The sequence below is a fragment of the Aethalodelphis obliquidens genome, unplaced genomic scaffold, assembly GCF_003676395.1.
Source record: "Aethalodelphis obliquidens isolate GAN/ISIS:26980383/991018 unplaced genomic scaffold, ASM367639v1 scaffold86, whole genome shotgun sequence".
Lineage (NCBI taxonomy): Eukaryota > Metazoa > Chordata > Mammalia > Artiodactyla > Delphinidae > Aethalodelphis > Aethalodelphis obliquidens.
Window position 1 is genome coordinate 3,956,366 of NW_020838030.1, and position 27,532 is coordinate 3,983,897.

General features: G+C 48.0%; 1 protein-coding gene across 1 annotated transcript in view; it reads right to left on the reverse strand.

The window, feature by feature from the left end:
- Positions 1-27,532, reverse strand: part of SLC6A11 (solute carrier family 6 member 11) — a 121,626-nt gene that overhangs the window by 47,638 nt on the left and 46,456 nt on the right. The window contains exon 6 of the mRNA XM_027093850.1: positions 20,131-20,265. Within this exon, the coding sequence (XP_026949651.1) occupies positions 20,131-20,265 (135 nt within the window). The remainder of the gene's footprint in view (positions 1-20,130; positions 20,266-27,532) is intronic.

Genomic DNA, 27,532 nt, shown 5'->3' on the forward strand with positions numbered 1-27,532 from the left:
TCAGTATGAAATAGCCCAGAATGGGTCCTAAGGGGAGAAAGAAAAGTCAAGGGTCATTGATCGTGAAAAGATTGAAAACCAGTGATTTTACTTGATGCCCTCATTATGGCTGAGGGAACTCAGCACAAGGAGGCACAACGACCCTTCAAGGTCAGTGATGGAGCTGGGTCCCCTGATCCTGAGCCTAGGAGTTTCCCACTGGGCAACAGTACCTCCTGCAGGCAGGAGAGGGTGGGAACGGCACGGAGGGAGCAGCTGAGCCAAGTGGGGTGTCTCTCAGCGCTCATCAAGGAGCCGGAGCAGCTCCCACCCTCTTTGTGAACGTCACGCAGGACTCAGGACTGGCCCTGAGGGTCTTTTCAGCTCTTGCTCGCACACGAGAAGTGAGGCAGGCGGAACATGAGATTCACACACCAGTGAGTTTTCAGCATCAAAAGTCCCAGTCCCCAGCAAACTCAGATGTATCAAAGCCCCGTCACCTTGCTGCTCGCAGACAGAGGAAAGCCTTGCTCTCCTTGCTCCCATTTGTGCTGGGTCAGAAATCATCAGAATATGTTGCATTCGCAAAGCATGCGCCTTCCTCACCAAGGAGGTATCTCGGGAGGCAGTCTTAGCATCTTCCAGAAAAGAACGGCGTGCACCTCTCGGCAGCCCTGTGCTCCTCAGAGCTCTGTCGTACAGGTCAGCCCCACTGGTACTCTCAGCAGTCACCCGAGGTGGAGAGGGTCGGGCTTATAAAGACAGAAGCCCAGAGAGGTTAAGTGACCTGCTCAAGGTTACAAAGCTAGTGAGTCAGGACCTTATTCCATGTCTGCTCTAACCTCTTGATTTCATAGTTGGGGAAACAGGCTCAAGGGGTGGAAAGATAATAGATGTTTCAAACTGGAGGTTCTATGTCCTCATCCTGTTCTCCCCCAGCTGTGGCTGTGGGTAAGTCATGTCCTCTCTCTGGGACTCAGCAACTTGTCCACAAAAGAAGAAGGTGAATCTAGAAACTGACTCTCAAATTTGTTAAAACAGCAAATAAATGGGGCCCAGGGGGCTTTTTGTCAAAAACCTTGACGAATATGATTTTACTCCATGTGCTAGAGACAAATTCACTGTCAGAAAACATAATCATGGATAGTGTGGAATATGAAATCATCACCACAAACATATGACTTTATGAACAAAACTGAACTGTTGAATGAAGCACCCAGGGATACTTCCTTTAATATTAATTTCCTGCTTAAACATTCAGTATGTCATGTTCAAGACCAGCAGACGAAGAAAAGCAAATACCGAGGGTCCAACATATTTTTATGAGAGATACAGAAAACAAATAATTATGAAATGTAACAGATATTGAAAATTCATAACCTGTCTGGAAAGGGAGATAGAAAATTCTTCCAGGTGCCAGAAATGAGAGTCAAAGCTAAAAGATGAAGACTAGGAATAGACCCAGCAACCCATGGGGACATCCAAGTAGAGAGACACCTGAGGATCTAGAATTTAAATTCCTTCCCAAGGACAGAATTAAGATTTCCGGCCCTGGCAAGAACACACAAAGGAGAAAAGACAGTCTCCTGAATAACTTGTGCTGGGAAAACTGGACAGCTACACGTAAAAGAATGAAATCAGTATACTCTCTAACACCATGTACAAAAATAAACTCAAAATGGATTAAGGATCTAAATTTAAGACTGGAAACCATAAAATTCCTAGAGGAAAGCACAGGTAGAGCATTGCCCGACATGAATCACAGCAGTATTTTTTTTGGATCTGTCTCCTAAAGTAAAGGAAATAAAAGCAAAAATAAATAAATGGGACCTAATTAAACATAAAAGCTTTAAAGCAAAGGAAACCATCGACAAAATGAAAAGAAACCTACTGAATGGGAGAATATATTTGCGAACTATATGACCAGGAAGGGCTTAGTATTCAACATACACAAACAGCTCATACAACTCAACATCAAAAAAACCGAACAACCCAATTAAAAAATGGGCAGAAAAGACATTTTTCCAAAGAGGACATGCAGATGGCCAACATGCACAGGAAAACATGCTCAGCACCACTCGTCACCAGGGAAATGCAAATCAAAACCACAATGAGCTATAACTTCACACCGGTTGGAACGGCTACCACCAAGAGAAACACAAATAACAAACGTTGGTGAGGATGTAGAGAAAGGAGAACCCTTGCATGCTGTTGGCGGGAAGGTAAATTGGTGCAGCCAGTGTGGAAAACGGTATGGAGGTTTCTCAAAAAACTAAAAATAGAACTACCATATGACCCAGCAATTCCACTCCTGAGTATGTATCTGAAAAAGACAAAAACACGAATTCGAACAGATACATGCACCCCAATGTTCATACCAGCATTATTTACAATTGCCAAGATATGGAAGCAACCTGTGTCCATCAACAGATGAATGGATAAAGAGGATGTTGTACATTTATACAATGGAATACTATTCAGCCATTAACAGAATGAAATAATGCCATCTGCAGCAACATGGATGGACCTAGAGATGATCATACGAAGTGAAGTAAGTCAGACAGAGAAAGACAATAATTCCATGATATCATTTATATGTGGAATCTAAAATATGATACAGAGACAAATATTGTATGATAGCACTTATATGTGGAATTTAAAAAATATAACAAACTAATGACTATAACAAAAAAGAAACAGACTAACAGATATAGAGAACCAACTAGTGGTTACCAGTGGGGAGAGGGAAGGGAGGCAACACAGGGGTAGGAGATTAAGAGGTACAAACTATCATATATAAAATAAACTACAAGGATATATTATACATCACAGGGAATACAGCCAGTATTTTATAAGTGGAGTATAAACTTTAAAAATCACTACATTGTGAGTCACTATATTGTACACCTGTAACTTACATAATACTGTACATCAACTATACTTCAATAAAACAAATTATTTAAAAAAAAAGATTCCAGGCCCTGGGCATGACCAGAAACTGAGTGGGATTACTGCAAAAACCTAGGAGCCAGAAAGGGATTGTCTTATGGTGAATGAGGTGTCAGAAAACTCTGCCCCTCAGCCCAGGACTCGATATGGAAATCTCAGGTATGGGTATGATCACACGGTGCTCCTGCCAAGTGGGCATCCAAGTTTAAACTGACACTTTAAAACTACTGTCCTAGAATTGCATACCCAGCTAAACTCCCATTCCAGGGTGACAGTGAAATAAATACCTTTTCAAGTATGAACTAAGAGAGCTCAGTTCCCAAAGGCCTTTGCTGAAAGAACTACTAAAGGATGTACTCCAACAAGAAGAAGTTTAATCTATTAGAAAAGAGTAAAAATAACAGGAAGCAAAGAAATCAGTAAACACGTTGTAAAATCCGAATAAGTATCAACTCTATACAGTAATAAAGCAGAATTAAAAAGGGGTGGAAAACAATAACAAGGATGGGGAGAGTGTGGAAGCTGGAGGGAAATTTGTGTCCCGTGGTATTTCTTGCTCAGAAAGAGAAAAAAGCTAGTTAAGAGCCACTCTGACTAACTGGGCACCTGCGTCTTCTGTCTTCCCACTGCTCTGGGGGAAGACCCTTTCCTCCCGTCCTGGGGCCACTGCAAATGCAGCTAGCGCAGCCTCCTCGGCATGTCACTGGGTGGAACTCCACTGCAGTCCACTCTGCCCAAGACAGCTGTGGCCACAGTTCTGGTCCTGATTCTTCAATGTGCATTCTTTGAACTCTTCTGGAAATAACCAGGCCCCTAAGGGGTAGAGGAAAGAAACCCACAATGCCAACAGCATGCCTTCAGAGAGCCAGGGCTCACTTGGCACCCGGTGCGTTTGGAGTTTGAGTTTCCACAGACTCTTCTGCTTCTTGAGGCTTTATCCCTCTAGAGCACAAAAGTACAGCAGAACGGTCTGCAATGACAGAAACATTCTATACCTGCTCTGTCCGATATGGGAGGAACCAGCCACACGTGGCTATTGAGCATCTGAAATCTGACTCTTGAACCTGAGGAACGGAATATTGACTTTAATTTCAACGACTTTAAATTTAAATGGTTAGATATGGCTTGTGGCTCCTGTGCTGGACAGTGTAGTTTTAGAGGGTGGGCGATCCCTGAAGGGATCCATTCCATTCTCAAATGATCCTGAGAGAGAGGGGTACAGGAATTCCCAGAGTGATCTCTCCCACCCTCTGCCCTGGAACATGAGCGAGAGCAGGTAGGTGGCCCCAACACCCGGGAAAACCTTGCTCACCTTACTTGGCCCCAGGACCTCTTCCTCCCCGACCACAGCCTTCACTGATGTGTCTGATACGTCTCAGCCAGACCTGAATGCTCCTAGACCAGTGCTCCTCAAACTCCCACATTGTAAAACCAGTGAAGATGTTGCTGAGATGCAGACTCTGATGGGGCAGGTTGGGGATGGGGCCTGATAATCTGCATTTATTAAAAACTCCCAAATAAGGCTAATGCTACTGCTGGTCTGGGGACCACACTTGGAGTCATAAGGTTTTAGACTTCTCGAAATGTCAGTTAGCTCTGCCTACATGTACGATGACAGCTAGCATAATAGCTTACGTTAACATCTGTATCTGTTCTCTCAAGGCGTTTAAAAGCATATTCTGTGAGAACAAGATAGGTTAACAAGTTCATACGATGTAGCACCACAAAAATGCCTGAAGTTTTGGTCAATAAAATTAAAGGCATATTCATCTCTTAAAGAAAATAACAGCTAACATTTACTGAGCATTTACTATGTGCTGGACACAATGCCATGCACACAATGAATGAGCATTATCTCATTTAATCCTCACAACAACCCTTTTTACAGATGAGGAAATCAAGGCACAGAGAGGCTAAGTAATGTGCCTGCGGTTACACAGTTAGTAAGCAGACGAGCCATGAAATCCAAGCAGTCTGCTGGGACCCCACACTGTACCTGCAGCTTTGGTTGAAAGCTCAAGAACAGGGATCTCTGTTGGGGGTGAATGGACTCTTTTTAAGAAAAAGATGCTAACGAACTACCTGCCCACAGATATTCATAGCAGCTTTACTCACAATCATCAAACTTGGAAGTACCCAAGATGTCCATCAATAGCTGAAAGGATAAACAAATTGTGCTTCATGCAGACAACAGAATATTACGCAGGGATAAAAAGAAAAGAGCTATCACGACACAAAAAGACATGCAAGAACCTTAAATGCATATTATTAAGTGAAAGAAGCCAATCTGAAAAGGTTACATAATGTATGGCATTCTGGAAAAGGCAAAACTATGGAGACAGTAAAGATCAGTGGTTGGCAGGGGTTTGGTGAGGAAGGAGGAGGGATGCCTAGTGCAGCAACTTTAAGGCAGTGAAACTGTCCTTCCTGTATGATACCATAATGCTGGATGATGCATTTGTCAAAACCCATAGCCTGCACCACACAAAGAGTGTGCCCTAATGTAAACAACAGACTTATTTAGTAAATACTGCAGTAATAATGTGTCAATACTGACTCATCAATTTTAACAAATGCGCCACAGAAATATAGGATGTTAATAACAGGGAAAAAGTGGGACTAGGGGAGAGGAGATATATGGGAACTCTGTATTTTCTGCTTAATTTTTCTGTATAGCTAAAACTGCTTTAAAAAAGTTTATTAATTGAAAAAGAACATGCTTAATATACAATATTTTATATATAACTTTGGGGAGGCGTGGCCAAAGACCCTCCCCCAATGAAAAAACTCCTGTCCTAGAATATATCGCTCATCCACCCCTCCACCCCACTCCCACAGAGCCCAGCAAATGTCTGGCAAGAGTGGATACTTTGTACATTTCTGTTGATTCATTTTCAAAGCAAAGACCAGGCGCAATACCTGGCATACAGTATGTGTTCAGTGATACTTGCCGGATGAATAAACGTAAGACTGGAATTCTAAAACATTGGCCTAAGAACCCCTGGAGACGGGCTTGCAGCTGCTCCTCTCCTGTGCTGTAGAGCTGGAGTCCTCACTCTCTGTGGCTCTCACCAGCCCCAGCTGTGGCCACTCCTGGTGACATCTCAAGGGTCAAACCAGTGCCTGACTCATCCCTCATACTTCCACCCCATGGGCAGGACTTGCACACAGTAGGTGCATCCCGAATGTCTGCTGACATCAGTCTCTTTTCTCTGTAGCGCCTCTCGGGCTTCTGCAAGTAGCTAGACAAACTCACACAATGGCACTAACTCCAGCCACACCTGCCCATACACCTGTGACATCACAGCTGGAGAGCTGCTTCTCATATCCCCTATGACATGCCAAAGCTTCCCCTCTCCCCCACATCAAGGCATCTGGTACGTATCTCTGCTTCTTCCCTCTTCACCTCCAAACATACTCTATTTTCTCGCTCTTTCTATGCACCTGGAGAAGTTCCCCTGTGCTGTTTCATCTAGCCGTACCATATCTACGAGGGCACAGGAGACGAGTAAAAGATGGGACCCTGCCTGCTAGAGGCTTACAAGAGAGGAAACCGAGTGTCAGAGAGAGTGAGTCACTTGCTCAAGGTCACACAGTGGGTGAGGGAGAGGCAGGCACTCAAATGCAGCTCCGTTTGACTCTAAAGCTCTCTGATGGCAAGCTCTGCTGAGCCTCTCTTGTCTGCATAATCTTCTGACGTTACAGCTTTGTTCATGCCGGTCAACCTCTTGCCCCGAAATGCTCGACAGCTCCCTACCGACCACTGGATGAAATCTTCAGCTCTCTGGCCTTGACACATGATGCTCCCAGATGGAGGGGTCTCAGTCAACTGTCTCAACCTTATTTCCTGTGATTCCCCGTCACAAAACCTATCCTGTAGCCACATTGAACTTCTTACCATTGCCTTCGTATATATAGACTTTCTGGTCTTTGCTTATCTCCAGATAGCTTTCCCTTCTCCATCCTTCAAGGATGAAATGAAAGGCTACTTGTTTCATAAAATCTTCTCTGGGACATATAATTGGAAATAATTCTGTTCTCCTCTGTTAGCAGTCCTTCATCTAAACCACCATATGACATCCACCCACCCACTCACCCATCCACCCACCTACTCATCCAGTATTGACGGGAAGCCTAACATATGCTAGGCTCTGTGCCAGGTGCCAGGGAGTCCACATGCTAATTAAGGGAGGCTAACAGTGAGGCTTCAACAAATGAACACGCGATTGCTTCAGAGAGCCACCAGCCCCATGAATAAAATAAAACAGGGGCTTGGTTAAAGTCACGGGGTTTAGTGGGGATGCTTGAGCGCAGCTGGTCGGAGAGGACTCTGAAGCGGAGACCTGCAGGGTGAGAAGGAGCTGGACACGGGAATATCTGATGGGGCAGTGGCCCAGACAGACAGGGTCTGTGGTAGGAAAGAGCCTGGGATGCCCAGCGCCACGTGGGACATGGGGCCAGGCCACTGAGGGCTCCTCAGCCTCGGCCACGGTGAGCAGTCTGGATTTTAATCCTCATGCAAGGGGAAGCTGCTAGGGCTTGTAAGCAGGAGGGTCAGACTTCTGCTTCTGGTCCTGAGGGACTGGTAAGGAATGGCCCTCCTGCCATAAGCAACTACCAGAGCAGACAAAAATATAACCATTTTCAGGCAGTAGATAACACGCAGGGCAAGACTGCTACCCCTGAGAGATGGGAAGATCCAAGAGGGGTGTGCTGAGCCCTCTGCCCGGGGACAGCAACTAGAGCCAAGCAGAACACACAGTCCCGCCAAGCTGACCAGGCAGGGCCAGAGAGCAGGGCAGCTGAAATAGCTGGAATCTGCAGTGTGGGGCACAGGAAAGGGGGAACTGTGCAGAGCGGATGCCCCAGATGTCCACGTGGACGTTCCCACGAGGCTGTGGCTGATGTAAACATCCAGGGTGAGACCACCAAGACTTCCCAGATAGCACCGCTTGGGGTTGAAAATGCAAGAGACACTAGAGGCCAGATGCCGCCAGGGAAAGAGCAGCGCCAGGGGATCGGGGCTCCCTCCCTGCCCGAGTAGACAGATCTGGCCAACACCAAGTGTTCACCCTTGGTACCTGGCTGAGACACAGAAAGACCTTCCATTAGAGGGAAGAACCATGTCCTAAAGCAGGGTTTCTACACTGTGGCACTATGGACGTTTGGGACCCGTAATTCTTTGTTGCAGGGGCTGTCCTGTACATTGTAGAATGTTTAACAGCCTCCCTGGCCTCTACTCACTAGATGCCAGTAACCCCCCAAGTTGTAACAATCAATACTGTTTGCAGACATTTGCAAGTGTCTCCTGGGAGGCAAAATTTCCCTGGTTGAGAGCCATCACTCTAGAGTAATCACTACTCTAGCTCCATCCTCATAAAGCCTAAAGCCAAGCCCTGGCAAGATCTACTGGGGAGACAGAGTTCAGAATCCCATTAAGTCCTATCCACTCCCAGCAAATTAGAGGAGCTTGGGAAACAGCTTGGGATTTCCACAGATCCACACTAGAAAACAAAGGTGAACCTATAGAAGTTTAAGGTGATCAGCCAATAACTGAACTACTTATTAAAATAAAAAAACAACACTCTGCAGAGGAAGATAACAAAATCCAGAGTGTGTACAACATATTATTCACAATATTCAGTCAAAAACTACCAGACATGCAAGAAAACAAAACAAAACAAGAAACCAGAAAAACGTGATCTATATCCTAAAAAATGTCAGATTTAGCAAAGACTGTAAAGGAGTTATTATAGATATATTCAAAGCATTAAAGGAAAATACATTTGAAAAACAACATCAGGAAGTTGCATGATCCAGATTCCTTTTTCAGAGCTCCCTGGGTCTGCTGTGTGAGGAAAAGAGTGAGTGAGTGAGTAAGAGGCCCACCTTGGAGGATGGGGCCCATCTTGGAGGCTATTCTATTAGCCCAGAGGAGGCTGGCTTGTGCCTCAGTAGTTTAGGCTCCATTTAAATTAGTATGTTCAACCCTGGTGGATACTCTCAAAGTGGGGGACTGACAACTTAGAGCAGATGAGTCAAGGAAGAATAAGCAAGTGAAAGAATAAATGAATATCTCAACATTGGGACCCAGGTGAGTAGAGGGCTGTCCCAAAGTAGAGGTGAGGGGCTTCCATGTCACAGGAGGGGCCACTCAGTGGCTGACCGGGTTTCTACAGAGGGGATTCCTGCACTGGGCACCTCGGGTGGGAATCTCACCCAATGCTGAGATTCTAGGATTCCTGCAAAATAGTCACATAGGTCTGGGATGCTCAAAGACCCCAGAAGCAGGACTGTCATCCCAGTGCTGGGCAGAGAGAGAGTGAGCCCAGAAAGATCAGATATGACAGAAAGTTTCAGCATTGAATCCTCTACATGGCCGAGTGAGACTCACCTGGGTTCAAGTGCTAGCTGTGTAAGCAAGACGCTAGTGCTTTAACCTCTTGGAGCCCTGACTCCTCATGTGAAAGTCTTTAGGTCATGGGTTTTAAGATTCTCAGGTCCTATAAGATAGGACTTTTCTCTCGGTCACAGAATCTAAGGACTTCTTATTGGTCATCAGAATTTAAGGTACTTATATATAGCACTTAGCTCCTGAGTCTGGAACAGAATAATTTTCAACACCTGACTATTTGCTGATTGAGTGAATTGGATAAATTAAATGACAAGTTCGTAAAGCACAGTAACTGACATAGAGTCAGGCAACAAGAAATGATAAGCAGTAACCAGTATCACTACTCTTACGGATACCTGAGCAGCTCCTCAACCACCAAGCCTGCAGGTTAATAAGGTGCCACTAAAACTGCTGAAAACTAAAAAGCACAAACCTTCACCTTGAGTAAACCTGTGGTTGGAAGAATTTAGTGGGTGCCCAGCGATGTACAAAATCTCACTGGCGTGTACAGGAATTCTGATTCTAACAGCAGGCAATTCTGAAGGAATTTCAAGCAGTAAAGAAAGAAACATTCACTGTCTTTAAGCGTACATGATGTCAGATCAATAACGCATCTCTAATTCCAGAGGCGTTTACCTGACGACTGGAAGGAGCACACCTGTGTCAGGTGAATTCCGACCACTGCACAGCCCTTCACCACTGACTTTACTGTTATTGTGTGTCTTTCCTAAGAGACTGTCATCTCCTTGAAGACAAGAACAACGTGTGATCTGATTCTGTATCCCCCTGCTTGGTACTGAGAGGAAAACAAGCCGGCATGGTGGGGCAGTGACCCTAACCCAGAATCAAACGTACCGAAAGGAGACCCTGGGGGATTTTCAGTCCCATGGCGTGAGGTTTGCAACCCCCATGTCAGTGAGGTTTGTGATCTTTTCCAAAACACATCCCATGTCTCTAAGTCGATATCAATTTTGTAAATATTGGTTTGAACATCCAACAGCCAAGAGGCCCATTTTCCCTCGGGTCCCTGCCTGGAATCAGAGTACACTGCCAAATTCCATGGTCCCAGCCCTGAGGTTTATCAGGTAGGGTTTTCTTTTATTTATTTATTCATTTATTTATTTTTAACATCTTTATTGGAGTATAATTGCTTTACAATGGTGTGTTAGTTTCTGCTTTACAACAAAGTGAATCAGTTATACATATACATATGTTCCCATATCTCTTCCCTCTTGCGTCTCCCTCCCTCCCACCCTCCCTATCCCACCCCTCCAGGCGGTCACAAAGCACCGAGCTGATCTCCCTGTGCTATGCGGCTGCTTCCCACTATCTATTTCACATTTGGTAGTGTATATATGTCCACGCCACTCTCTCACTTCGTCCCAGCTGGGTAAGCAGGTAGAGTTTTAAACCGAGGTCTTGTTTTCCCTGATTTGTCCTCCTTTGGGGTGGGGAGGGGGATAGATTTGGTGTTCTACGGGCTCTCACTGTTCGGGCATCCTTGGACCCCATCCCCAGGATCTGACACCTTAGCTACAGGCTCCAGTTCCCTCCAGAGAGGAGGCCGACTCGGGGAACTTGTACACGCCCTGGGAAAGCAGACCCCACGACTTGGATCTGTGACAGGCTTTTCTATTCTTGCCCTGAAAACACACACTTGAAACACAATGAAGCGCGAGAGTGGCAGGAATCTGGGGCAGGGAAAATGTGATTTCCTGCAAGAGCCCCTCCACTCCCCAAAGACTGAAAAGGCAGAAAATAAAAATTTGAGGGGAAAACAAAATGGAGTGGAAGCACTTCACACTTCAGAGAGAACACAGGGCTGACAGAGAAGACAAATAGATGTTTAGAAAGTTATAACAGACCACGGAATGCAAATTGCAGGGGACAAAGGCGGCGAGTTGCTGTGTGGCTTCAAGGGCTTGATGAGAAACTTCATTTACTGGACCCATGATAAAAGCTCTCAGTTCTGAGTTCAAGGCCTCCCCTTTGGGCTGTGAGGCCTAGGCTTGCCCTGGCCAGCGCCAGTGGCGTGGACACAGGATGAGGAACACCGCCGACTTCTCGGCGTCCTCCTATGTGCCGGGCACCCAAACTGAAAACTAGAAGTGTGTTTGCATTCCCAGGCACACTGGCTTCACGGCTACTCTATGCAGTAGATATTCATACCTGGACAGACAGGTGAGTTCCTTGAGCCCAGAGAAGTAAAGGGATGGGCTGAAGGCCGCCCAGCAGCTCAAGGGCAGTAGTGTCTCAAACTTCTTTCCCTCGACACCAGATTCCACTGCACTGAAAACCCCTCTCTCTGGAAAGCAGACCCCCAACCACAATGTATGCTACGTCACCGTAATGCAAAGTCACACAGGCTCTGGTGGGAATCGTCCTTCCTTCACTCATTCAATAACTATTTATCGAGCGCGCACTGTGGGGCAGGCAGAGTTCTGGGGGCTGGAGTTCTATGGCGAACGAAACAGATCAGTCACCTGCGCTCACTCATGGAGCCTACACTGTAGCGTGTGGGGGACAGTGATACACAATGAACAACATCTGAATGCTGGCAAGTGTCAGGGAGAAACCAAAGCCGGGAAGGTGGGCAGAATGCGTGGAGGGTGGAAGGGGGCTGCAGTTTTAAACCAGGTGATCGGGAAGCCCTCATGGACACTACAGCCTTTTAGACCTGGAAACAACTTCCATGGCTCTCTCGACCCCGTGTTTTCCTGTGAGGCAGGTGTTCTCCCAGCTCCCAGGCTCCCACAGCTTAGCTCTTTACCTACTTTCGCTTTCTGGAGTTCTCTCTCCTGCTTCACTAGCTGGGAGACAGGAAGAGAGGGCTGTTGTGAATACTCCCTGACCCGGCCCGACAATCAGTTTTTTTTTTTTTTTTAACATCTTTATTGGGGTATAATTGCTTTACCATGGTGTGTTAGTTTCTGCTTTATAACAAAGTGAATCAGTTATACATATACATATGTTCCCATATCTCTTCCTTCTTGCGTCTCCCTCCCTCCCATCCTCCCTATCCCACCCCTCTAGGTGGTCACAAAGCACCGAGCTGATCTCCCTGTGCTATGCGGCTGCTTCCCACTAGCTATCTATTTTACGTTTGGTAGTGTATATATGTCCATGCCTCTCTCTCGCTTTGTCCCAGCTCACCCTTCCCCCTCCCCATATCCTCAAGTCCATTCTCTCGTAGGTCTGTGTCTTTATTCCTGTCTTACCCCTAGGTTCTTCATGACATTTTTTTTTTCTTAAATTCCATATATATGTGTTAGCATACGGTATTTGTCTTTCTCTTTCTGACTTACTTCACTCTGTATGACAGACTCTAGTGGGAATGTGAATTGGTACAGCCACTATGGAGAACAGTATGGAGGTTCCTTAAAAAACTACAAATAGAACTACCATATGACCCAGCAATCCCACTACTGGGCATATACCCTGAGAAAACCATAATTCAAAAAGAGTCATGTACCAAAATGTTCACTGCAGCTCTATTTACAATAGCCCGGAGATGGAAACCACCTAAGTGCCCATCATCCGACAATCAGTTGTGATGGAGAATCCCTGCCACACAAGCCCAGAGGGGCCAGGAGGGTCTCTCAAAGGGAATTTTCCCTTGTCCAAGGCCCCGGAGCTGGGGTCCAGAGCTTTGCACCAGTCAGGCTCCCTGTGTCCCTTTGTAAATGTAAATGACACAGCAAATAGGCGTGTCTGAGCCCCTTGCAAGCAGGAGGGAAGGGAGCTGGGCCCGGACCTGGAATTAACAGAGATGCTGGATCCTGGGGAGGCTGCAGGGCTGCATCTAAGCTCCTCACCATTCTGGTCCAGATGCCGGGAGAAGAGCATCCTATGGGGAGGGAAGGCACCCTGGGGACCGTCTTTCTCCTGTGGGTCACTGCCTCCCCTCCCCCTGATGACATGCATGGGCACCCCCACCCCAGGCCCCAGACTTCAGGGAACCCCCAACGTGTCTGCAGAGAAGTGAAGCTCTGATGGTAATGTGCAGCCCCCCAGTTATCACTGGAGCCCCAGGACAGGGCCGGTGCCTCAGGCTGCAGGAGAGACCAGGAGACTTGGGGGTTCTAACGCGTGCAGCCTCAGCCGTCAGCAACCCCCGCCCCTGAGGCCCCCACCAAGTAAGCCTCTGGAAGGCATGAGAGGGAAAGGCATGGCAGGAGTGCAGCCGCTTCCCATCCCCGTGGGTGCACGTATAAAAGGCTGAATCGTTCACTGGCTTTGGCGCAAGGACGGTTATCAGTAACAAGCGGCCACATGCTTCTCAACTGACTGGAAGGAAGGACGGGAAGCTGTGATCTCGCCCAGTGCCTCTTCCCTCTTCTTACAGGGAGAGGAACTCAGGCGAGGAGGGGTGACTCTGCCCTCTTACGCCAGACTGTGGGCCCCCTGAGGGGAAGGGGGGATCTCACTCATTCTACACGCTGATGTCTGGCACATAGGTTCATGCAACGAGCATCTGCAATAACGTAAGGTGCAGCTTTGCCGGGCTCTGGTGACAGATGAGTGGCACACAGGACTAACGGGATGCCCGTCCTCGTGGGGTCTGCAGATCACGAAGGACTCCCAACCAAGTGCTCACTTCACCCCCTGCTGACCCCTCAGTGCACCTGAGATCACTGACCACCCCCCACTCCCCAGGGACCGGATGGAGCAGCCCCGGGGACCAATGACCTCCCCGTGGCTCACCTGTCCCCATCACCTCTCCTTCCCAGCTCTCCACCCAGGGGGCTCCAGAATCAACGCTTGAGTCCCTCGCAGCCTGCACACTGCAACTTCCAGATCATCCCCACGAAACAAGTGTGTTCACACCCCGAGAGCCGCCAAACAACTAGACCGAGGGACACTTTCCAGGAACTTTCCTTCTTGGTGCAATTTGAAGTACAAATGGGAAACTAACTTAAGATGATTATTCAGAAAAAAAAAAAATCTGCACTGGCTAAAAGGAGAACACTACCAAGAGACACAAGACCGAGGCTTTTACTGACCTCCTGATAAAATATGTCCAGCCAGCAGCTCTCCGACCAACTTTCTCTGTGAGAGCTGGCCTCTTGTGTCGAGTGGGAGCATGTGGCCACCTAAAGTCCTAACGCTACCCAGATGTCCCTCCAGCCCCGGCTGTGGCCCAAACTTCAGCCAACCACGTTTCACTTGCACTATTTTTGCCATGTCCACGTTTGTTCTAATATTCATTTAATACTGCCTTACTAACACAACACTGTAAAGCAATTATGCTCCAATAAAGATGTTACAAAAAAGAATGTTATGGCAAGATAATAAACATAATTTGAAAAATAAAAAAATTAACCTTGTTTATTTTATCATGCATATATATATATACATACACACACACACACACACACACACACATATATATATATTTTTTTACCAGTCATTATTTGATGGATATTTATTTCCAATGTTTCCTATGATAAACTATTTCTTTTTCTTTTTTTTTAGCAAACCTCTATGTGCATACCTCCTTATGCACACACATAAGGGATGTTCTGGGCGGCAGCCTATGCTCACTTCTGGTTTTCAAAGTTCTTGACAAATTACCCTTCAGAGTATGTGTGTGAGGTTGTGGGGAGGGGTGTCACATATATACACGTGAGTGTGTATACTGTCGGGCCTCTGTATTCACGGGTTCCACATCCTCAGATTCAACCAACTGCAGATGGCAAATACTACATGGTCTGTGGCTGGTTCAGTCTGCAGATGCAGAACCTATGGATATGGAGGGCCAACAGTAAGGGACTTGAGGATTTGTGGATTTTAGTATCTTCAGAAGACTGGCTCCAGGACCTCACACAGAAACCAAAATCTGCAGATGCTCAAGTCCCGTAGTCGGCCCTCTGTACCTGGGGCTCGCATCCGGGGATTCAACCAACCACACATTGTACTGTAGCATTTACTGGGAAAATAAAAAAAAATCCATGTATAAGTGGACCCACACAGTTCAAACCCGTGTTGTTCAAGGGTCAACTGTGTGTGTGTGTGTGTGTGTGTGTGTGTGTGTATTTTGATTTGGTTGATATCCCAGATTTTTTTCTAATGCACATTAAAATAACTACATAACTATAAAAGGAAAAGAATATTCCTCCATAGCTGGGTCATCATCCTAGACCTTCATGGTCATCTGATGGGGCAGGCAAGTACAGCCTGAGATCCTCATTCTAGAGAAGAGGGGACTCACCCCAGAGAGGTGAGGAACCTTGCTTGAGGCCACATCTCCAATAACGGGAGAGTAGGAGTCAAAACCAGTGGCCTCTGCTCCTTCATGGTCTGGAATATGTACAAATGGGAACAGTTGTAACCGGGTGCTGTGGATCTGTTTTCTTCTTAAGACCTCACCTCCCTTCATTTAGGAGTTGTCCTTCCCAGAACCCAGGAACCCTGGGCTCTAAGTCTTCACTGGGTTGCTAAGCTGCTGTGTGGCCACAGGCAAGTGGCTCAGCCTCTCTGACCTGGATCTCTCTATCTGTCGAGTAGACATTCCAGCTGGGGCATTGTGATTCTACTGACCTGCTCAGATGCTGCCCTCTCTCCCCACAAGGAGACAAGCTTTGCGTGATGCACTAGCCTCCAAATTTGAGGAGCCATCAAAACCCTTATGCAGACTCATCATGACTGTACACTCCACTGCCTGCCTTTCAGCGCCCAGAGCAGATCAAGAGCAGGTTCGGGGCTGCTCCCACCTCCCTTTCCAGACCTCCCTTTCCTGAGCCGTTCCTGCAACACACCCCAGCTTCCAAAAAACACTAGCTACCTGGAGTTCTGTTTTCCTTGCCCTTTGGGGTCACTATCCGTATCTCTGTCCAGACGATCAGCTATGACTGTGGAGACACACACAACCATATCCATTTTCTGGCCATTACTGAGAGAGAAACAAAAAACATTGCAGCTCACAGATCTGGTGAGCTGGAGGCTTTTAGACTTCTTGCTAAAGCAACAAAATCTTTCTTTAAAAACCAAAATAGCTCTGGCTCTTATATTCATTCAGCAAACATTTACTGAGCTATTATGTACCAGGCACTGAGCTATCCAGGGCCTAGGGACACAGTGGTGGGCAAGGCAGATACAGACCCAGCTTCCAAGGTGCCTTCTTAGAGAGGCCCTTCCTGGCCACCTGTTGGGACTCACAGCTCTTTTCCCCAGCACTCTTTCCCCACGTCCATACTTTGTCTCCATGGTTCTTGCCACCATCTAATGGATGGCATCTTTGACTTGATTTTGTTTACTACCTTCTTCCCCAACCAGCATATAAATTCCATGGGGCAGGGATCACTCTTTTGTCCACTGTCTAATTCCATATGCCTAATACCTATAATAATCTCTGACACAAGAGTAGGCACTCAGTAAATATCTGTTGCAAATAAATGGAAAGTAAATAAATCATACACGTCATACATATATATGACATATATATGTGATTATTTCATCGCAAACATGATAAGTGCTCTGGAAAGTCAGTCCAGGGGTGCATGGTTGGCAGTTTGGACAGACCTCCCTGACCAAATAATGTTTAAACTGAACCCTAAAGGGTGATTGCATGTTGCTCAGGCAACGTGGGGAAGGAGGGTCTCGGGGAGAAAGAGTGTTCCCAGTGGAGAAACAGCATGTGCGAAGGTCCTGGGGCAGAAAGGAGCCCAAAATCTGGAATTCTAAGGTGTGGAATGATAGAGGAGGAGAGTGATGGGGGATGCAGCAAGGAGGCAGCTCACGGAGGACCTCAGAGGCCCCTCCACTTGGATCTTATTCCAAAGACCACAGGGAACCCCAGAATGGATTTAAACAAAGAGGTGCCCACCAGATTTATATTTCAAAAAGATCACTCTGCTGCTGGGTGGGGAGTAGCCTAGAGGGGTTAAGAGCCACTTCTGGAAGACCAGTTAGGAGGCTTCTGTAGTTGTCAAATGGGAGATGGTGGTGGCCTGAATGAGGCTGGTGGCAGTAGAGGCAGAGGGCAACAAGCATGGAGTGGGGGGATCAGGTGGGGGTCGGAGTCCATCAACCTTCCCCTCACAGGTGTCTGAAGGTTCTTCAACTCAGGGGTCAGCAGACTTTCTCTAGAAAAGGCCAAACAGTGAATATTTAATGTTTTGCAGGTATGCAGGAAAGCATTACCACAGCAGGCCTGACGCTGCTCTCCAGGAGGCATGGCTTGCCCTGGTGTCTAGGAACTCCGCTTCGACATTCCCTATGACGCCAAGCGATGCGGTTGTCCGCATGCCTGGGGCACTCAATTCTGCTGGACCAGCCTGCCTGGACTGTCCACACAAGCAAGGCACTTTACAGTGAACGCCGGATTTCCTGACAGGGGTCTGGAATCCAGAGGACTGTGCTCAATCATGCACTTAATCAAATGCCCCCATTAAAAACCCGGACTCCAAGTCCGGAGCAGTCTCCCCTGGGCAGAAGTGCTGCCCACGTGCTGCCGCATTTCGATACTGGAAGAAAGAGGACGTTCTGTGCAGCCTCTCCCGTCCGGAAGGGGAGAGACTGCTCTATGCCTGGTGTGGATTCCTCCAGACTTTGCCTGATGTGTCTTTTTCTTCCACTGATGATGGAAATAAACCAAATCCAAGAGAATAACTTCTTCTACGTCTTGCAAGCCCTTCTAATAAATCACTGGATGTGGGGTGGTGATGGGGGGAGGTCTTGGAACCCTTGATACAGGGGGTCCTATGGTTTCTGCCTCAACTACCCAGTTCTGCCTTTGAAGAGCCACAGACAATATGTTAAAAAAAAATAATACCATGGCCACGTTCCAATAAGACCTTATTTATAAAAACGGACAGAGGGCCGAATTTGGCGTGCAGGTCACAGTTTGCCGACTCACGCTCATGGAAAACTCAGGGCTCTCCAAATCTACTTTGAAAACCACTGACTGAATTCACCCTTTCATGTCATCAGCGGGGAACTGAGGCCCAGAAGGAGAAAAAGAGAAGGAACCTGGCGAAGGTCACTCAGGACCAGTGGCATAACCAGAGGAGGAATCCACGTCCTGACTCCCAGCCCCGTGTGCTTTCCACCACTCCAAGCAGCCGCTCCATAGGACAGCCTTGCCGATACGTGCTGGCCTGGGACCCAGAGGCCTAAAGGAAAGATCCGGTCGGAAACTGGGATGATTCGGGCAGGTGGTCTGAATGGTGAACCGCCTGGCCTCACTTCTGTTCTGCGTGTGGTGTGTGTCTGTGTGTGCACACGTGTCTATGTGTAGGGCTCCAACGTTGTAGGTATCAGCTGGGTTTTTGCAAACTTTTCTGATCATCAGAATGGCCTCTGAAGCTTAAAGATACAGATGCCCAGGTGCCAGCTCAGCCCCCCGAGAAAATGCATTTCAGCATGTGCCAAGGTGTTCTGAGGATCAGCCAGGTTTGGAAACTCTGGGAGATGCTCGGGACTGGCCAGCCCTGAGGACCGGGAGAAGGAAGCCGGTGGGCAGCGGAGGGAACAGGACGGCCATATGGATCAAGGCAGAATTTGTGGACCTAACGAAAATGCACAGAGCAGTGACTGTGGAAATCTGTTTTCCAAAACTGCTTCTTCAACTGAGCCTTTGGCATCGGAGGTTGGAGTTAGTGAAGCCAGTCGTCAGGAGCTAATTTCTTTCTTCCTGGGATTCTGCTTGCAACTCAGGCTGCTCCTTGTTGGGGCCTGAGCCTCGGGGCCCTCACGGCGGGGCAAACTGAGACAGAAAGGAGCACACGGGCCCCCCCGCCGTCCACCTGAACCCACCGTAATGAGCTACAAGCTGAGCTGCGCGAACCAGCACTCCTCACAACCCCATTCTCCTAAGAGGGGGCGGCCGCAAGCCAGAGACGGAAGACTTGACATCTCTTGCAAGCCTCGTGATCAGCTGAACGCAGATTCCACACTCTACGGCACGATCTGTGTTTGTTTTCAAAGAAAAACGAGCGCCTCTTCACCCGCTAAGATATCTGTTGGGCATGTTATTTCACACATTGGAATTGCCAGGGGGCCTTCAAAAGATACTGAGACCTGAGACCCACCCCCAGAGGGTTTGTTTTAAATGGTAGGGGTTGTGTTCTGGGTGGGAATCAGGATGTTCAAAAGCTCCCCAGGAGTTTCTAACAAGTAGTGGAGGTTGCGAAGACCTGGGCCCCTAAGATGCTGCGTTCATCTGTTGTCTAACACCTCCCCCCTGCAGGCACACCACCCCTACCCACCTGGAGAGGTTTTGGCATAAACAGTTCTACCCAGAATTCAGAACGGCTGATGCCTTTCCAAAGACAACTGACAGCTTAGCCAGGTCACCAGTTATTTTGTTTCTGTGACCTACCCCCGCAAGGAGAATCACCAACAAAGACCCAGTTTCTCTCAGAGAAGCACGCCTGCAGAGATCTGTGTTCTTAGGTGGAGAAAAAAGTGTATTTTTATTTTAAATGACCTCTAACCGAAATTTAGCATTTCCTTCAATTACAAAGGCAGGCAACAGACCACAGTACTGTAATCGGTAGAAATCCCACATATTTTCATATCACTGTACAGAGTTCTCCAAATATCATGTATGCTCATCACTGCTTTGAAATCATGGAAATTATTCCCCTCATGCTGGATATTGCTACATTGCCATGTCATAAATCTCTTTTTTTCATGTTTTGGTGATTGTATTTCAATGTATTTGATTCCCCGTGTATGTAATTTATGCATTGAAAAGTATTATTCTGAGAAGGGGCCACAGACTTCCCTCAGTGGGTCGTTGAGGCTCCGTGTAGAAGGCTTCCCAGAGGTGGAGGGCAGCTGTGCACGGAGCCAGCGACTCTTACCTGTGGGTCGGAGAGCCGGGAGAGGTCGGGGTATAGGTAGAACTTGATGCCTTCGGAGGCCCCGGGCAACGTGACCCCCCGGATCAGAAGGATCAGCAGCATGATGTAGGGGAACGTCGCGGTGACATACACCACCTGCCAGGAGAGGAGAGGGAACAATCAAGAAGGAGCGACAGTGGCAGGCAACGCGGCAGGCCCCTAACTTCTTGCTGGCAGCAAAGGGCCGCCCAGCGCAGCGGTAAGAAGTGAGCCCTAACACAGCTTGTTCTCACACCCACCCCCGCAAGGCTGGGTCCTGCAGTGAGCACCTACTGAGAGCCCACAGTGGTGCTGTATCAGTGCTTTCCAATCTTTTTTGGACCAGAACGGAAGAAAGCAATATATACGATATCACAACTCATACACACATAGAGCTGAAACAGGAAGTTTCACAAACTCATGCTCATCTCACACGTGTGATGCACTCTAATATTTTCTATCATACTGTGTCATTTTTAAAAACTGGTCATGGCCCTTTAAATTCATGTCAATTCACTAATGGGTCAAGACCAACTTTTTTTTTTTTTTTTTTTTTGCGGTACGCGGGCCTCTCACTGCTGTGGCCCCTCCCGTTGCCGAGCACAGGCTCCGGACGCGCAGGCTCAGCGGCTGTGGCTCACGGGCCCAGCCGCTCCGCGGCATGTGGGATCTTCCCGGACCGGGGCACAAACCCGTGTCCCCTGGATCGGCAGGCGGACTCTCGACCACTGCGCCACCGGGGAAGCCCCAAGAGGGGAGGGGAGGAGAGGAGAGGAGAGGAGAAAACAGAGAAGGGAATGGGAGGGGGAGAGGAGGATGGGAGCTGTTTAGGGTGGGAAAGACCCAGTGTTCTCCTGGAATCATTTCCTCTTGGTCTGCTTGGAAGCAAGCGATTGGACCCAATGAACCTGAGAGACCCTTGCAGCCCATGGAATCTGCAAGAATCAAGGCGATGAAAGGAACGAAATCTTCCCTAAGCTTTCCTGAACAAAAGTTGCGTAGAAGGAGACAGCAACACCTTGACAGAGCACAGGAGCTCCTGTTCTACCTGAGGTGCCCTCAGGACTCAGTGTCCCCTCCTGGTCTTACTTTTTCTCCCGCGTCACATCCTCTCCTCCAATCACTTCATCCCTCCACCTATTTAGAGCATCAACTTGTTAATATTTGGGGGCCACAGACACTTCTGAGAATCTGATGACAGTTATGGACTCTCTCCCCCTTTCCCCCAAGTGTGCACTTTCACAGATACGTGCACCAGCTTTTGGATGGTCCAGAGGCTCAGATTCCTCAAGGAAAGAACCTGTGCTCTAGGACCTAAGATCTTAATCCCTCCATCACTCTGGAGCCTCTCACCCCTTTGCAATGCAGGGTTTCTTTCACTAGTGGCTCAGGCCTTCACTCCACTCATTTATTTATTTACTCACTCCTTCACCCACACACCCTAAACACTCCTATGTACCGAACACTGAGCTAGACTCCTGAATGAATGGGAGTCACAGGATGAAAGTTTCTGTTTCAAGAGGCTTCCCACTGACAGAAAAGACAGGTGGGTATGTAGGTAGATAATTAATGCACTGTGTAATCGGGGGAACGCAAAGGATGGTGGGGCACAGAGAAGGGAGTAGCTAATCTCAGGGGTAGTCAGAGAGGGCTTCTCCAAGGAGGCGATCCAGATGTTGTCCCGTAAAGGATGAATAGGAGCTCAGGACATGGGAAATGGAGACGGAAGGAAGAAGGAACAAATAAAATCCTACTATATGCTGCGCACTTTGCACATGACAATAGAAATTGCTATGTTTATTCACCACTTCCACACACCAGGCATTCATTCTTCCGATAGTTATGAGTACTGTCTTTTTAGATATGAGGAATGTCAGAGAGGTCACTGCTAACTCACCTAGGGTGGCCCAGCTAAGGAATGGCCGATGTGGGATTCACAAGGAGGCCTGTCTGACTTTAAGGTCATGCAATCAACTATGAGGCTGTATATGTGACTCCCACGACAGCAATGCAAATTCAGTGTTATCTTCCATATTTTTAGAGACGTGACTCTCAGAGAAGTTACGTCATTTGGTTGGTAAGTGACGAAGCAGGGATTTAACCTCAGTCCTGAACAACGGGAAATAAGAAGCAGCAGGGGGTGGTGTCCATGGGTCCTGCCAACACACCCTGGAAGCCTGGATGATCTCATGCAGACACCGTTCCTAACCTACCATGATGGTACCCACCTCAGGCCACCCACAACTCTGCCCCACAAATTTCGATGTCCATGGCCCCAGATCAACCACTGGCTCAATTGACAAGGCATATAATCAATACAAACAATTTCTTGCTGTCACATATATGGTCATCCAAAGAAGTTGAAAGCAAGTCAAATATATAACTATAGACCAGTAGACGATACGAGTAATAATAATAATAAATTAGAGACCAGTAAGCAGTCAATGTCGATGGTTCCTGCCCAGAGAGCTAATTAAGCTTGCTATAAAATCTCCACTTCCCTTAGCTTTGTAGGCACAATCTATCACAGATCTTCAGCAGTTCACACAAATGCTTGATTCTCCTCCTTCAAAATGAACCCCCCTAATCAACCAGCTTATGTCTATGAAGCTGGGAAGGCTAAAATCTATTGCTTTCATCGTATAATTTCCACTTTGGTCTCTGTTGTACGGCAGAAGATTAATTATCCAAAATGCCCAGGACCTGATGAATGATATTTCTGGAGCTTAACCCCCAATGCTCACAAAATTTAGGGAAAAAGATGTTATCCCGTAAAACATAAGAGCAAACGAAAATCATAGACATTTGGCCTTCATCTATGGGACCATCTTGATGTGACGAAACGTGCTGGTTGTGCTCTGTCTGGTCTGTGGTGAGTGGACTGGGCCACTGGTGTGGCATCAGGGGTCCTTTATAAGCTGGCCACACGCAGCCTGCCGTGCCTGTGGCGGTACACAGAGCAGACTGCTCCTCAGTCGGCACACGGGCAGGAGTTATTAAGTGGCTGATGAGTATTCTGAAACAATTCCAATGTTCGGAGTTCTAAATGGAGGCTCTGCTTCTATAGGACATTTAGGAGAACTCCACTCTCTCCACTGGCACCCACACCCTCCTTTTGACACTCATTTTGTAAAACCGTAAGGGAAATAAAATATTCAGGTAAATTGCCCGAAGACCACAGTGCGGACAAGTCAGCCTGCCAAAGTGAAACCACTGGGTGTCAGGCCTCAGCTAGAACAATCCCTTAGTAAGCTGATGTTTGAGAGCCCGGAGCCGGGTACAAAAGGTGGTTCAGGAGGGTCATTATGTAATGCACGCAAGCGGAGAGCAGTATGAAAACTGAGACGCATGGCTGGCCCAGCTCTCCTAAAAGCCCCTTGCAATCTGTCTCTACCCTCAGCCGTCCTAGACACGTGCACATCACCTTTGATTTTTCCCAAGAGTAGCTGGAGACTGTCCAAACAGTACTCATCTTGCTATCGAGAACTTGCACGTAAATGGTACACATGCTGCCACATCCCTCCTGTGCCCATGCCAGACATCACTCACTGATCGTGATACCCTGAAGCTAAGCCTGGATGTGGCCCCAGAACCCTCCGCGTGGGACTCCAGCCAGCCCCATTTTCATCTGGGAAGAACCCACTATCTGCTCCCCTTGCTCTAGTCCATTTTTCACTCATGCCTTCACCATCCACTGCAGGTCCTTAGTCCCGGCCCTCAGAATGGTGAGACCAGGTGTTGTGCTCAAGAACTGCTGGATGTGTGCTCACGGATGAGGTGCCCAGGGTCATGAACCCACCACAGCAGCGTGAAACCGGGAACGGAGGCTAGAGAGACAGGTTGGAGGGTCTCCAGGAAGGGCTCTGGCCTTCTCTTGGCAGTGACAGCGGGGTTGGAGCTGGGTCTCCAAGGCTAAGCAGGAACGGGAGAGCTGAGTCAGGCGGGGAAGGTGTGGAACCAGCCAAAGATGTGGAAATGAGCACAGATCTGGTCCCCTGGGATGTCGAGGCACCTCCAGGTTGTCCTGCGGGTGCTCAGGCTGCAGTCAGCCTCACCGAGGCTGCCCTCACATCCCAGCAGGAGCGTCAAGTCCTGCCAACGTGATCTCCAACTATACTCTGAAATTACACCCTGCTTTCATCCTCATCGGCAGGGCCCTTCATCACCTTTCTTCTCAGTCATGTGACAGCCCCATTCCATAGCCCAAGTTTTAAAAATAAGAATCTGGCTTGTGTCTTCCTGCTCCTGAGTCCACCTCCCAGTCTCTCACTCAGGGTCGTGGGATACAGAGCGAAGGGCTGGGCTTCACGTCAGGAACCCTGTGCTCCAACCCTGGCGCTGCCCCCACTTGCTGTGCGACTCCGTCGGTCTCCACCCCTCCCCCAACCACTCTGCTCTCACTGTGCCAGGTTCCCCGCCGCTGGGGCGCATGCCAGGCCTCCTTCAGGCCTCCCTGCCTTTTCATGCCTCCCTTTGTCCGGAACGTCCATCCCCGGCTCCTGGGCCACCCAAGGCGTTAGTCCTGGGTACGCCTGAATCCCCACAGGGCTGAGGACTCCTCACAGCCAGGGGCCCTGCCTTCCAGCTGCGATATCGTCCAATCTACTGTCCACATCAGGCAGGGAGGCCCCCGGTGGTGGGTTTCAAGTACCTCAGTCTTACGTCAGGAGCCACCCTCTTCACTACAAACCACGCCTGTCTGCCACGTCCTCCCTGCCCCTCACCCCACATCCATCCCTCAGTCACGCCAGCATCTGCCCAGCACTGTAGCTGTTCTCTGTCAGCTGTTTTATTGTCTTGCAAATTTAACATTTCTAAAATGTAAGTTCCACAGAAAAAGGGAGTTGGGTCTTTTACATTCTCTGCTGTACCCACAGTGCCCAGGCTGGCATAAGGTACATACAATGTGCTCAATAAATATTCGTTAGAGAAACAGATCAGTAGTCTGACATCTGGACCCCGAGGTTAGAATGCAGGTCTTCAGAATAGCTCTTGTGCTTTGTCCATCTGAAATGCTAGAACCACATAAAATGGGGTTCAGAAAATTGCATCGGATTTTAGGGAGTGTTCATAAATAAGGAAACCACAGGAGACGTGGCTTTAAAAGACAGGCGAGTCCACTGATGGAGGGCAAGGAAGTTCAGGTGCAAAGTTCAGTTTCAAGATGTCTGACGCCCTAGGATCTGTCTGGAAGGGAGCCAAGCAGGGCTCAGGCCTTATGCTAAATTATGCAGGGTCTGCTTACGGGCATAATAAGGTCACTGACAAGGTACCATCAAGCCTGGCTGTTCCTGGCCACTGCCAGTGGTGGCTTGGACCCGGAGAGGTGGGTGTGGGGGGAGGAGGGTCTCAGCTGTCAGACCTCTCAGGCCTCTGAAAGGAGACTCCTGACCAAAGCACACCCTTTGGTTCAGAAAGAGGTTGGGTTGGGTTTTTTTTGTTTCACTATTGTTTAATTTCCTTTTAGCAGGTCAAGTCCTACTGAATATAAAGGTTAGCACAATTGGTGGTAATTGTACTGTATCCTGCTTTAATTGACTCTAATTGCTCATTTGCATTCCAATACTGGAATTGTGGGGTGTTTTCTCCCTACTTCCAGGACAAAGCTATTTATTTCATAGGGGGAGGGGATGGTCGGATCACTGAGAATGCCACGAAAGTTGAAGAAGGGCTGCCCCTCCCTACGTTTTCTAGGATAATGGAGTCAATTGGAAAGTTGAGCATTGTTCAAAAGGCATTGAGCTAGCAGGGTGGTGTTGGCGCAAGGACCCAAGACCACAGGGTCAGAAGGTACAGTTTGCTGAGCAGTTCGGGCAAGTTCCATGCTCTCCCTGGGCTGGCATTCTACCATCGACAATGAGGCGAGGTTAACTAACCCACACTGTAATCACTCTTACCATCTGGCCAATTTTTTTTTTTTTTGCCACATACACGTATCATCTTTGCATTATTTACTTAGTATTTTCTATAAATCAATATGCTCTTTTACATTAAATAAATATTATGTAATAAGAAAACTGTAAGTTGCCGCGATAAACTGAAAACCATTCTCTCTTACCACGAATAGAAGATAAATGCAAAAATAAATGCAATGAAGATAAAACGGGATTAAATTCTAAGCCAAAGGTTCTGAGTCTGAGCTGTGTTCTCTCTTAGTTCAAAACCAAGTATAGCAGGTGTCAGAGAGGTGCTAAAAAATAAGCCAGCTTACTGCACCTTTTGCCTTAAGACACATGAAAAGGGAATACTGTCTCATTATGTGATGGGATGTTCTTTAATCTGGGCTCATATACCACCAAAATCACCCTGTGGACCGCCAGGAGAAAGAACACTTCCCCTATGTGTGAGAAAGACAGGATGGATGAAGCTGACGTCCATCCCCACAACTGCAGTGTTTCCTAGAGCAGCGGTCCCCAACCTTTTTGGCACCAGGGACTGGTTTCATGGAAGACAATTTTTTCACAGATGGCCGGGGGGTGGGGGAGAGTGTGGGGGTGGGGTTGGGGGGGGGCGGGTGTGTGTGTGGAGATGGTTCAGGTGGTAAATGCAAGCGATGGGGAGCGGCAGATGAAGCTTCGCTCGCTCGCTTGCCCACTGCTCACCTCCTGCTGTGCAGACCGGTTCCTAACAGGCTGCGTGGTCCGAGGCCCAGGGTTTGGGGACCCCTGTCTACAGCACAACCCTTTTCAAAGGACCAGGACTCCCTGGAGCTCTCCAGGGTCCTGATCCTGACTTGGGCTGAACCTTCCTGTAGCCAGCTAGCTGGAGCTTGGAAGACACTGAGGTTAACTGAGCACCAACTAGGTGCCTGAGATGTGTCACAGAGTATCTCTAACTGATCTTAATACCACTTGAATAAGTTCTATCCCCACTCTGCAGACAAAGAAAAAACTGAAGCTTGAGAGAGAAGTGGCTTGTTCCAGGTCACAGAGCTGTCAGTGATCAGGAGTTTGCCCTCTCCACCACATGTGCTGGGCTCTCTGCTGCAAACCTGGCGACACAATACTTTCCTGTCTTCAACTCCTGTTTGCTCCTCTGTCTGTCCTTAACCTCAGGGGCCCAGCTTGCCTGACTTTTGGCAGCAACTCATCATTGCCTGCTACCCCAGCCATGTTTGCCTCTGTGTCTGGGGTACATCTGCCCATCCCATTTGGTTGGAAAGCAGGGTACTGAACATCCAATCCTTAGAGAATCACTGTTTTGAACACCAACAGATTTTTCCCAGCTTTGGATTTTGAGAGAGCACTACCTGAACTCCTAGGAAAGAACGCTACAGCAGGCACCAAATAGTCTGGCATAACTTCCATTAAGATGTTATTGATCTCTAGGAACAAGTTGCCGGGAGAATGAGAATCTGAAAAGGGAGGTCACCATGGACACATCT